This window comes from Euprymna scolopes, chromosome 8 (genome assembly GCF_053919585.1).
Source record: "Euprymna scolopes isolate OS-2025 chromosome 8, ASM5391958v1, whole genome shotgun sequence".
NCBI lineage: Eukaryota > Metazoa > Mollusca > Cephalopoda > Sepiida > Sepiolidae > Euprymna > Euprymna scolopes.
Window position 1 is genome coordinate 106,941,417 of NC_136489.1, and position 14,936 is coordinate 106,956,352.

General features: G+C 30.2%; 1 protein-coding gene across 1 annotated transcript in view; it reads left to right on the forward strand.

Moving 5' to 3' along the window:
- Window positions 1-1,385, forward strand: part of LOC145283705 (uncharacterized) — a 390,390-nt gene extending 389,005 nt beyond the window's left edge. The window contains exon 13 of the mRNA XM_080132730.1: window positions 1,005-1,385. Coding sequence (XP_079988856.1) covers window positions 1,005-1,051 — 47 coding nt within the window. The 3' untranslated portion in view covers window positions 1,052-1,385. The remainder of the gene's footprint in view (window positions 1-1,004) is intronic.
- Window positions 1,386-14,936: the final 13,551 nt, after the last annotated feature.

Here is a 14,936-nt window from a genome sequence, read left to right on the forward strand (position 1 = left end):
AAGTGCTTCCAAACCTATTTCTTCTTAATATAAGTAATCTACCATGTGAACCATTTGCGCGTGTGCATTCGTGAAACAGGTAATAGACAGATAAAAATCCGATACCCCCACGTACCAATTTATCAATTTTGACCTTTTAGCAACCCCCTTTTCCGGATGAAAACCAATTAAAAAAATCTTTCACATGTCTGAATACACTATAGACCAACTTTCAAGTCTGTAGATAAAAAAAGTCCTTAAGTATATAGGTCAGAATGTCCTCACACACACATTCTCTCTATTATGGATATATAGATTATAATTATTATTAGTTGCATTATTATTTTTTTCTTAGAATTTTTCGTATTATTACTTTATTTTCTTAGACTTTTTCGTATTATTATTATTATTATTATTATTATTATTATTATTATTATTATTTTATTTTTCTTGCAATGTTTCGTATTATTATTTTTTTCTCTTAGAATTTTTATTATTATTATTATTTTTCTTAGAATTATTATTATTATTATTATTATTATTATTATTTATTTATTTATTTCTTAGAATTATTTTTTTATTAGAATTATTATTATTTTTTTTTCTTAGAATTTGTATTATTATTATTATTATTATTATTTTTATTTTTTTCTTAGAATTATTATTATTGATATTATTATTATTATTATTATTATTATTAGTAGTAGTAGTAGTAGTAGTAGTTGTAGTAGTAGTAGTAGTAGTAGTAGTAGAAATTTTTACTTAACTCATACCTTACCAATAATTTTTAAGTTAGAACATGGACATTTTGGTACAGTTCTTTCAAATTGTTATGGTTACGAAACAAACTTAATATCTTGATAATCGAAATTGAAACCAAGGATCAAGAATAATTCAAATAAATATTTCTGTGTATTAACTACTGGAATGTTTGATACAACATAAAAGTCTCTGCTGATATATACACTTTAAATTGTTATTATTCTAGATTATTAATCCATTTGTTTTTCTAACATATTTTTCAGTGCACCGACACATACTGCTTACGTATCTGAACCGGACGGAACGATGATCAATGAACCGGAATCAAGTTTACGACTAAAAATGGAAGAATCTGAAAAAGTAAAAAAAAATAGCACGAATGAGTAAAAATAAATGACAGAATAAAAGAAAAAAATACATTTTAAGAAAAAGATACGAAAAAGAAGCAAGAATCAGATGCGTAAAACATCTTTGAAAACTTTGAAAATGTAAATATTGTCACGTAAAATAAACAAAACTGTCGGAGGAAAAAATTGCTGGAAATACAGCAAATGAGAAAAACGGCATATCTTCGGAGTGGATACACGAAATAAAGAAATACTTTGCAAATATTAGCATTAAAATATTTTACAATGAAAAAAAAACGTAATAATGCCAGAATAAAAAAAAAAACGATCTGAAAAAAGGAAAGAAAAATATTAAACAAAAAATAAATGGAAAGTGTCGAAACACTATTTAATAACGCCCAGATATATTACAGACAAATAATTGACAAAAGTAAAGCCATTCACAGAAAATAATGTAAGAGTTAAACAGTTTTTTGTAAGATTCTATGTACTTAATCATATTTATTGATATATGCATATTATATATTAAGAGCAAACGTTAAAAATGTGTTCATATACGTACATAAGCACACATATATATAATTAAATGCGATTATATATATATATATATATATATATATAGATATGTATACATATATATGCATATATATTTATGTGTGTGTGTGCGTGTGATTGTGAGTGTATGTGTGTGCGTGCTATGCTTCTTTAGTTGTGCTTATATCTCTGCGGGTATAATCAGTAACAAGCAATTTATTTCGTCCTCGATTATGTAAATAAAGAAAGAACATAAAAAAATATATTCGCAGAGGCTCAAAACTTGTGCGAGTCAACTTTTTCATTTTGCGATATTCTTTATATATCCAAAGCTCCTGGATTATATCATATTTTCCTTTAACGACCTTACTCGCGTAAAATTAAGTATCAATACAAAATCAGCATTATATATATATATATATATATATATATATATATATATATATATATATATATATATATATATATATAAAGTGTGTGTATATATATATGAAGTGTGTGATTGGTGCGAGTATATTTGCATATATATATATATGTGTGTGTGTGTGTGTATGTATGTATGTATTATATATAAACATATTATATATGTACATCTGTTTGTGTGTGTGTTTTTCACAATCAGATCTTATCCGGAAACGCAACGTACTCACAGCAAACCAGCCATCCTCACTATTTGCTATGTGTCTCTCCACATGATTGTGTGTTTGATTATGGGCAAAATCAATTATACATTTGTTAGTATATTTGTGGGTTTATAATGAATCATTTATGAATATTTATATCTGTATATGTATGTGTCCGATTAGCATAGATATATTGAGAGGTAAAAATTTACATATAACATGCATACAGAACAAGAATACGTGTTTGCCTATATATGTAGACACACACACATACACACACACACACACACACACACACACACACACACATATATATATATATATATATATATATATATATATACTTGTACACCTGTATAATATGAATATACAATGTTTATTCAAGATTTAGCACGATGCATGCATTTTCAAAATAATTAAACATGTAATTTCCAAGAACTTTCTTTGTCCTCCATTATATACACACGCACACACGCATGCGCGCACACCTGTAGACACACACACGACCCCCCCAACCACATATATATATATATATTTATATGATCATTATGCTACACAAATGCCGGGAGAATTCTGTGTAGCGTAATTCACATATATATTGTCACAATATACTTAGTAGACTACTCAGTTATTGAGTACTGTCTGCTGGACTAAATACTGAGAATTGGTCCATAAAATATTATATCTAATTATTAACTTCATATGGATATATGAAATATATATATATATATATATATATATATATATATATATATATATATATATATATATATATATATGGGGGGGGGAGAATCCAGCAGAATGCTCAATTATAAAAAAAAATCCGATTATATATATAAGTATATATATATATGTTTATATATATATATATATATATATATAGATATTTACATATATACGTGTGTATATATATATATGTGTGTGTGTATATAATATATATATATATATATATATATATATATATATATATATATATATATATATTATGGGGGGAATCCAGCAGAGTGCTCAATTATAAAAAAATCCGATTATATATATAAATATATATATATATATATGTTTATATATATATATATATATATAGTTACATATATACGTGTGTATATACATGTGTGTATATGTAATATATATACATATATATATATATATATATATATATATATATATATATATATATATATATGCAAATATATTCGCACCAATCACACACTTTATCACATTTTTGTTATGCCAATGTTCTCAAAATATTTATTAATTTCGATTAGGAAATTCATATTAACATGAGATAAGGTTACGGTAATTAAATTGCAATTGAACATTCTCATAGAAACCGCGATGATTACTAACCGCTCATATGATTGTCTGGATCCAGATTTTTCTATTTCTTGATAACTGGATTTAAAAATATAAGCTACCCCAACTAGACTCACAAAAATGGAAACAGTAAAATAAGACATTGAAATCCTAACAACAGAACAGAACAAATCCACAAAACTAAGAAGGAATGACAATGTGGAGGAAACATTGAATTGAAATTCATTATAAAAAAACAAACAAAAAACAACAACAAAAACAAAAAACACTGGTTTGTTCCTGTATCTGATATTGAATCTGTTTGGTTGGTTGTGAATAGTTGCTTTATTCTTTAGAACAAGCGAAATTAAGAAATATTGATTTAATAAAAAAAAAAAAATGGATTCTCTGGACCGGTACGAGCGTGGTGGAAAAGTTACCGTTTTTCATTGCTTTAAAATTAAACAAACAAAATCTATACGCATAGACGTTTTAATGAAAGAAATAGCGTTTGGAGGGTTTCGATAGTAAATATCAAATCCAAGATTTAAAAGCTATCTATAAAATATTAAAGTGGCTAACATTATTATCTATTATCACCCTCAATCGAAAATCCTGAATAGGTTTCTTTAAAAAAGTTGAAAGAAAAATGGATGGAATTGTCGAATATATGTCCTATTTATGCTAAAGCAAAGAAAAATGGTAATGTTTGCATACGCCGTATATAAAAGAGGAAATTTATCCCAATTATTAATGTCGCTTTTTTTTTTAAGTGTGTAACTTATTTAATCAACATTTGTATAAAATCTATCATTGTGAATTCGTAAAAACAGAAAACAAAAAAAAATCTTAACTCGTCTATACAAAAGAATAAATGAGTGTTTTCATTACAGAAAAGACAATGCATTAAAAATATCTCGTTCGCGTGAATGGCAGAAAAACAGTGGATTCATCTTCAGCAACAAAATGTATAATAATAAAGTGATTACATATACACCTGGTTGTACTTGTATGTAAATGCATATATATTGAAATACAGTATTACATTTCATACTGTCAGGAATTTTGCCTCCAAAACAATCAAAAACATACATACATACATACATACATAAATACATACATACATACATACATATATATATTATAGATACATATATATATATATATATATATGTATGTATATATATATAATTGACTATCGATTTCGCAACAACTAAGTTACTCGGAAATCCACACAGATGATTTGTTTATGGGATTAAGGCATTGTGTAGAATCAACCACACTTTTTGGTATTACTGCTAATCTTTGTCGGTGAAGATGACTGCCAGAGGGAAGAGTATACAATAGACCGCAGGTTTTTACATCAAAGTTCATCCTTCTCCTAGATACATGTTTTGACGAGTATTTGGAATGAATGTTTCCCAGTGAATTAATGCGCTCCCAGATACCAATCTGGAAATTTCTGCAACACGGCGAGGTACACACAGCGCCTATACTTCGCAAATGGTCACCCATCTGGTACTGGCCAAGCTCAGCGTTGCTTTACTTACCTTTACTCTTTATTTTTTCAACTTAGTTTATATATATATATATATATATATATACACAGAGAGAGAGAGAGAGAGAGAGAGAGAGAGAGAGGGGGGGAAGTGACTATATAAACTTAGTTTATCTCTTTATATATATAGGGAGTGAGAGAGAAAAAGAAAGAGAGAGAGAGGGAGTGAGAAAGAGAGACTAGGTTGAAAGAAAAAAGAATACAGGTACATCAATCCAATAAGAGTTGCAATAAAAGGAGCAGAGGAGAAACCTTTTCATGCTACGACACTTTGAAGCTAAAATCATTTCCTCAAAAGTGGACAAAAAGCTGGCATTATACAAATACGGGGGAAAAAGATCACGCTGATTTAAAAAATACTCAGATTAGAAATCGAAACAAGATGGAGGAGATAATATGATGGAGATAAATGAGAGAAAACAGAAATAAACAATAAAAAAATACATAAAAAGAAATAATTTTCTGAAAAATTCTTATAATTTTCTAAATGAAAATTTTTAATAAAATGTAAAAATTTAGATTTTTTTTAAAAATTTAGAATATATACACTGTTTTCTTTTAAATATTATTAAAAACTTAAAAGAAAATTCTTTTACAAACACTGAGATACAACATAATTAATTATAGAATGTAAATTAAATAGGACAAATTAAGTACAGAAGAAAAGGTAAGAGTAAAAATATAAAAAGGAAGAAATAAAATAATGCGTAAAACAACTACAAATTCTGGGGGAATAGTCCAACGAAAAATAGGTGCAGTCAAACATAACATAAAATGAAATGAAACAAAAGTTAATATCCAGTAGAATCGCATGTAGAATAATCCAGAAAGTAATTTTCAAAGTCTGCAAATGATCAGAGGAAGCGCCAGAGAAGTAATCCGCCTCAAAGTTCTTGAATAAAAGAATTTTCACAACGAAATAATATATAAGCGCTGTTGGTGCACAAACTGTATCTTCATTTATATCTAAAATATTTTTAAGAGGTGCATTATTAGTCCAAAGGGATCGCTCACAAAACAGATATTAGAATGTCAAATTCAATGTAGAAGATCAATAAAAACAACGCTTAACGCTTTACATAATTTTAAGGAAAACAAAACAACCGTTCAATTAAAAATCATAGAAAAACTCAAAATATGAGTTTAAAATCAAGTATAATAATGTATATATATATATATATATATATATATATATATATATATATATATATATATATATATATATATATATATATATATATATAAAGATTATTTTAACAAAACCTAAGACTTAAAAGAATGGGTTGATAGCAGCAAATAGTGTATTTCATCGTCAGTTACCATTGTTTCAAGACTATTTGGACAAATCCAACCGTTATGTTGTTTGGAAATTTTCACAAGAACAGCATTTCGTCAAACTTATTGAATAAAAAACACTTTAAAAATAAAACATTATGGAAACCATTCACCTTATAAGAAAAAGAAAACAACGAAAGTATTTTATCTATATCGCATCCTTGCATTGTTTTTTCTAAGATGTATTTATTTACCTATTTTCGTATCTCCAAAAAAACTCCAAACAAAATATCATACAATGTTACCACTAATTACCTATGTCCATTAAATATGTTTTATTAATACTATTCATTGATTTCTTAAATTAAATTTCTTTATTTCTTTAGTTAATTTAAATAATTTTTTCTAGTCCGTACTAATCAACTAAGTTATATTGTTGCGATTCTATGTTGGTTTCGTATCTGGAATTTGTTTGTTTATTTACCAAAATATCGACTAACTTATTTATGTGATTTAAGAAAAGTTTTTGTTTAAAACTTATTCAATAAGGAAAGAAAGTTTAACATTACTATATACTTAGTTCATCCCCATTCTTCATTTTAAATCAAGGATCTCAATCTATTTATTTTTTTGTTTAATTTTTATTTTTTTTTTGTTCTTTCCTATTAAGATTTACGATTATCGGATATTTTAGATGTATCATAGTTAAGATATGCATTACAAACTTATATTTGGAATAGGCTATCCTAGTTTTAATTGGATTTGTTTAATTAATAAATAAATCATAAATGCATATTAGGGATTTTACCAAACCTAGAAACATCGAACGACATGAGTTACTTCCCTTTCATCGTTATGAATACATATTAGGATTTTGGTAACTTATAATTTCAACTAAAACTTAAAAATTTCGAACGTACAGAGTTATCTCCCTTTCTACATCTTAAATATCCGATACTCGTAAATCTTAATAGGAAAGAACGAAAGAAAAGATTTGTTTCATGCCAGCTTTTCCTCAGGTTCTGACGAGAAAAATGTAGCTTCCAAATGTCATGCTCTAAAGAGGTTTCTCCCCTATTCTACTTTCTGTAACATTTAATGACTTGATTATGTAATAAAATTCCTATGTAGCTTGATTATATACTCTTTTAACTTATTCTAATATTATTCAGTTTAACTTAATCAGGTAGAGCTATTTTTTTACATGGAGGTCACCACTTATCAAGGCTCAGAAGCCACTCGGGGATAAGGGTTATTGTGTGTACAGTAATCAATGGGATAGTATCGTAGTAATAGTTAGTATTGAGGATTTGATAAAGTGCTATTACTTAAGGGGTGGTTCATCAAGAATTTGTTTGTGTTTGACTTGAAGACATCCAAGTTGAAGTCAGCAGGGAAACAGGCAAACGGAAGAGAGTTCCACAGGCGTGTAGTTCTAAGAAAAAAGCTTTCTTCATGGAATCTACGTTTTGATTTAGGCACAAATAAAGAGTGGGGAAAATTATTGACACTTGTTTCAGCTAGACGGGTGTTTTTCGTGAAAGATCGGCGAGAGGGGACCAGATATTAGAGCTCAGACGAGAACTTGCCATGAAAATAACGATAAAACAAAGATAGGCTCGCAACGTCTCTTCTGTGGGAGAGAGGTGGCAGGGAAGAAAAAAGGGCATCCCTCATTAAGCCACACATTCTATTTTGTACTCTGTCAAGTCAGTATAGGCTGTTTTTAGCAGCTCCTGCCTAGATGTGGCAGCATTAAGCATTACTCCATCCTTGGACGTAATTGGATTTTATATAGATAGAGAATTGCATCATTAGTGAGATATCTCCTGGAGCGGTAGAAGTATCCCACTATTTTCCCAGCGACCTTGGGCACAGACTTGATGTATGTGTTCCATTTCAGATCAGGAGTAAAGGTCAAACCCAGAAGCTTATCAAAACATGGGGCCTCCCCTAGACGAAGGCCATCCATTTCAATTGATGCCAGGTGGAGATCAGAGTGTTTATGATATAAATATAGGAGCTTAGTTTTAGATGCATTAAAGGTAACCAGCCACCTCTTCCCCAATTGCACCACCTGCTCAAGATCAGAGGAGAGAGAATTAGAGAGAACTTTGTCATTTACGGCCTTTGATGTGTTGCCATAGATGGTCGTGTCAAAAGCATAGATATCAACGAATGATTTAAGTATGTGTTTTGGGAGATCATTAATGTAGACCAGGAAGAGAGTTGGGCCCAGGGTGGACTCCTGATATGTGTGTCCTATTATTTAAAATTTCGTTTCCAACTAAATTGTGTTGCCATATATATATATATATATATATATATATATATATATATATATATATATATATATATATATGTATATATATATATATATATGATTGTTTAGCTTGATTAAATCTGACGATATGAAATAAAATGGAGGTGAAAGGACCTGAGTACTCAACATTTCGCCCGATTTATGCCCGATATATATAATGCATTATCACACATAGCTAACAACCATAATATTATCGTCTCACCTGCTGACAAAGGTGGGGGGATTGTGATAATGGAAATAACTGAATACAAAAAATAAAATACTTCAACTATTACAAGATGAACACACATATGAAAAAACTACTTCCGAAATAATACATAAATAAATTGACAAATTTAACAAATCTTACAAGAAATTAATAAATAATGATTAAATATGGACTACCTATATAGAATATCATCCTAAAATCCCGACCTTATCTGGTTTACCCAAAACGCATAAAAATAACAATACAATACGCCCAATTCTCTCTGGCATTAGCAGTGCCACCTCTAAGATAGCACGAGCCATCACAAAACTCCTAACGCCATTATTGGGCACAATTAGCAATTCCAATATAAGAAACTCTGGCGACCTTCTTAATAAGATTAAAAAAACCTCGATATGAAAAATAAAACCATGACTAGTCTCGATATAGAATCTTTATACACCAATATCCCTACCAAGAAATGCCTCAAGCTTCTTTCAAAACACTTGAACAAAATAAAAATTAAATTACCTCTGCCAATAGATAATATAATTAAAATTATAAGTATATGCATTGACATGACATATTTCACATTCGATGGACTCTACTAAAAACAAAAATGTGGACTGTCCATGGGTAACCCCCTAAGTGGGGGTTTGGCATGTCTATTTTTGGAATTCATGGAAACCGGACCCATGAAATATAAATTGCTCAAGGGCACTTCCTACCATAGATATATAGATGATATTTTAATTTTCCTCCCCATATCTTCCAAAATAGAGAATATCACTGATAAATTAAACAAGATTGAACCCACTATTAACTATACATATGAAAGAGAAAATAACAACTCCATACATTTTCTGGACATCAATATCATAAATAACAATGATTGTCTAAGTTTTAAAGTCCATCGGAAAGTAACGAATAAAAATGATTACATACATGTGTATTCTCATCACGATGATAAAGTAAAAAAAGGTATTCTAATAGGATATTTTCTTAGGGTCCTGAGAATATGCAGTGAAGAATACATCAAGGAAGAATTTGAGTATATCGAACATACAATCATGAACTTACAATACCATCAACATTTTTTAACAAATACAAAAAGGAAAGCACTAAAATTTTACCATAACCGAAACCGAGATAATTTCCTAAATAGCCAGACACACGAAAGACAATTAACATTACCAACTAATAAAAACAACGACACAATCTATAAGAACCTAAATAAGACAGGCATTCAAATAACAAAACTAAACTCTTTAACAATTAGGGATCTAACGCGTAAAAGTATGACTAATACCAATACTAACACCAAAGCCGGAATATATTCCATACCCTGCCTTTATGGTGGAAGAATATACGTAGGAGAAACTCAACGTAATTTAAATAAAAGAATATATGAACACAATAGAGATGTAAAAAAAAATAACAGTAAATAATACACTCAACGCCATATTTTGTCACATCATGGGGAACGACCAATATTTTAATTTCAACAAAGCAACTTTCCTTAAACACATACATAACAGATCCACAAGACGTTTAATTGAGTCCGCTATAATCTCCCATTCCAGCAATATAATTAAACAAAGAAAAGGGGGTTTCCACATTGCTCCCTATCTGTCGAAAATAATTATTAAAGAGAACAATTTAGATACAGATTAAACTCGATATATATATATATATATATATATATATTAAAACAATCCATTCATAATTCCATTTTATTATTTTTATTTCACTTATTTACTGTATTTTATTTTATCAGTATCTATTTTTAGACCCAATTTTATCACCTCCTATTCTTATTTTTAGACGCCATCTACAGTTACTACGCTATTTTTTCCCAATTCATTTATGTCTAATTTAAAAAAAACTCCCTTAGTAATCTCGTTTCATTTTATTTACTTAATCTATCACGGTTATATTTCCAGAGGCAATCCTTTAAATCTCTACGATATTTTAAGTTTTAAACGTAATCCACTACGCTAGTTTACTCTAATTTATTTTCTCTCATAAAATGTATATATGTATATAGACATCTAATTTACATAAGGAAAACACGCTGCTCTCCCCCAATGACCATCCCTCTTGAATAAGCCTGCATAAATCGGGCGAAACGTTGAGTATTCAGGTCCTTTCACCTCCATTTTATTTTATATATATATATATATATATATATATAAATATATATATACATATATATATATATATATATATATATATATATATAGTGCCTGTAATTCACAGTAGCTATATCAAGCTGTCTCAAGTTCGTGCGAGCGAGTGAATATGGTTAACATAAATTGGAAAAAAAATATATAAAAGATTATCGAGCACTGAGTGCAGATCATATTTGTATGTCCGTGTGGCAATATGTTTTTAAAAATTATATTTTAACTTTTATTTATGCCACTCCTTTACTTTTTGAAGCTCAATGTAGTCACATAGCATATAACAAATAAATGACAACAGTTTGTATTTCAAAATTCCTGATGTTGACCATCTCACAATTTATTCCTTTAAGTACGCTCACATACACAATTCTTGACAGCACCTGTTTCGTAGCGCAAAAGCATTTATATAATTATTATATCAATCAACGAATATATTCTGCACCCAAAGAAACAGCATCCATTAATTCATTAAAAAAAAAAGTCAATGCATATTACATAGCGTGATAATAGAAAAAAAATTAATACAAAGGTAATTGCAACATTTCTTCCAGTTTTTAGATTTTTTAATCATGCCCATATGCATTTATTTTTCTTTGAAAGAATTCATAGGTGTCTTTTCTTCCGATGAGTTAAGGGCAAATATATATTCATTGATTAATATAATAATTAAATAAATGAATTTGCGCTAGGAAACAGGTGCTGTCAAAAATTGTACATGTCAACGTACTTAAAGGAATAAATTGTAAGATGGTGAAAATGTCGAAATTTGTAATATACACTTTTTCATTTATATATATATGAGTGTATGCGTGTGGGTTTGTGTGTTCTTAATATTGCGTGTTCGTAATATTGTGTGTTCGTAATATTGTGTGTTTGTAATATTGTGTGTTTGTAATATTTTGTTCGTAATATTGTGTGTTCGTAATATTGTGTGTTCGCAATATTGTGTGTTTGTAATATTGTGTGTTTGTAATATTGTGTGTTCGTAATATTGTGTTCGTAATATTGTGTGTTTGTAATAGTGTGTGTTCGTAATATTGTGTGTTTGTAATATTGTGTGTTCGTAATATTGTGTGTTTGTAATATTGTGTTCGTAATAGTGTGTGTTTGCAATATTGTGTGTTCGTAATAAAGACAAAAGGATAAACAAAATAGACATATTCTACCGCTATAGTAAATATGTCACTGTCGATGTAATTTTCTACCTGTATTACAGCGAAGTACGAACTGAGATGGAGTCTTGTTGCCACATCTGAGTGGAGGATGCTGTGAGTTACCTCTCCTGCCTTGACAGATTTCAAAACTTCCCCGAAGCTTCTTTCCCACAGAAGAAGCCTTGCGAGCCTGTCTCCGCTGTTATTTTCATAGCAAGTGCTCGACCGAACTCCGATCTATGTACTCCCTGCTAAACTTTAACAAACAATAATATACTAACTAAAACTATAATCAACATTCTCCTTCTAACTCTTATTGTGCCTAAATCTAGACGCAGATTCCATGACGAAAGCTTTTTACCGAGAGATGCCCGCCTATGAAACTCTGTTCCGCTGTCCTACTTTCCGACTACAACTTGGCCATCTTTAAGTGTAATCTAATTCAAACAGATTCTTGTTGAGCCGTTCCCTTAAATAATCAAATCATAAACGTATTTCACAATTAACGATTACAACGCTGTTGAACCGACGACAACCGTACACTTTTTTACCCTTATCCTTGTTGAGTGGCCTTCGGGACTTGATAAAAGATGAATTCTTTGTAACAAAAATAGAAAACGGAAACAGGAAAAATCATCAAAATCAATAGATTTACTGTCTTCGATTGAATTAACTAAAGTGTTCAGAAACACCTAAGCTTGTAAATGTATTACGTTGAAAAAATATGCACAATCGGATGGTTATGGCATATGCATATCTATTAAAAAAAAGATGTATGCAACGCGTGCGTTAAGGGCGTTAAAATGTGAAAAGCGCGGACGAAATATAAAGGAAAAAGTGACGGTAAATATCCAGTATTTGATGATTTCTTTCAATGTCTAATTTGAGTTTCAATCTGCAGACACTAGTGTTTCATGCTTACGCAATCATCCGAGTAGAGTAACAATCCCTATCGGATTCGAACCCAGTCACGAAGCCACCGTTTGCTTTATTATCCGAGCTTCAACCCCAGGGCCATCAAACAACTGCCACGCGAACGAAGGGAATTAAGAAGTATTCAACGCCGAATTCGAGCGAGTACAATGACAACCTAGAGTGTTCGCACAAACGGAAGTCGTGAACATTGCATGGACGCTAGTTGCTTGCCTTAGACAGTACGCATCCTTAAGTATTCTTAAAGAGCTTCATAATTATAATTAGGAAATAATAATTTATTTTTACCCCCCCCATATATATATGTGTGTGTGTGTGTCTGTGTGTGTGTGTGTGTGCGCGCGCGTGTGTGTGTGTGTGTGTGTGTGTGCATGTGTTGGGACGATTAACGGGAATTTGACTATTTTTTCGGAATCAGCATTTAAATCTGTATCGGAATCGGAAAAATTTGCTCCTAATTCTCGATTCTGAAACAATTCTTTAATATATTTTTTTCTTGACAAAAAAAAATATTGACAAAATGCAGAAGTCTTTATTTGTTACAAGTTGCTCATTTACAACGTACGACTAATGGCCGGAGAACCATTCTATACTTGCTACTTTCACAAGTAATAATTTTCGCACCTAATGGCTAAACGTCCCCAAGTCGCTTTCAGGATGTCCACAGTTGGTTATTAAAAGATTTAAAATTTTCTAAACAATATTTTTTACAATTTCGCCACTGCCAGCTTGACTCTTGTTGTCTGGCCATCAGCTTCTGTCATGCAGGCTCGTCGAATCTTTTTCTACAGACAAGAAACTTTTTCATAGAATTTTCGTTTAGTTTTTGGTAAGAAGAGAGAGAGGGAAAAATGTCTTTGTTGCAGCTGTAATTAGAATTATCTTATTATCTAAACACATTAGAGCACAACATCTAATCGGTTACTCTAGTTTAAAATCAGAATGTTTTACGGAAGGGTAAATATGCAGCAGTATCCCATCTTAAAACGTATCTGGTTCTTATAGAGATAGAGGATTTACGTAGGTCATAAAGCAGTAGAATGATCCAATTGTTTGTTTCAAAAACCTTCGCTACAGATCTGATGTAACTCTTCCTATTCAGGTGTTAGAGACTTGTCAAAGTAGAGGTTTCCTCGATAAGAAAACCAATCATTTGTACTGAGAAGGAGTGAAGATTGGATACTTTGTGTTGAAATGAAACAAGCTTGGTTATAGAGGCATTAAAAGTACCAAGTAACGTTTTCTACATAAATAAGTGTTCCAAGTCGGATAGTAGAGAGGGAGCAGAAAGATTATTGTTATCAATGTTCTTCGAATTGTTTCTATCAGCCGTTCTATTGTATGCATAGATGCCAACGAATTATCTCGTTAGAAGATCGTTTATATAAACGAAGAATATTGAACCAAGAATGGATGAGTGAAGCAGGTCTGCATTGGGGATTGGTGTCTTTTTATTTTTACCTGTAAACAATTATTATATAGTCCTGTCAGAGATAAATCCTTTAATGGTTTAAAGATACTCCGGATATCACATAACTAACTAACTTGTGGAATGGACCATTGTGCCAGACCCTATCGAAGATCTTTAATATATCAATAGCTATCGCTCTAGGAATCAAGGTCCATATTTCAATGATCATTTCAATAAGTAAACTCATCATGTACGATGTCACTGTCAACACGTTAACTGTAGATCTTATACAGGACGAAGTACATATTGCTTGTCACTTGATTACTAGTTGATTCATTACAAATTAAAAAAAAACTACTCATGACGCACAG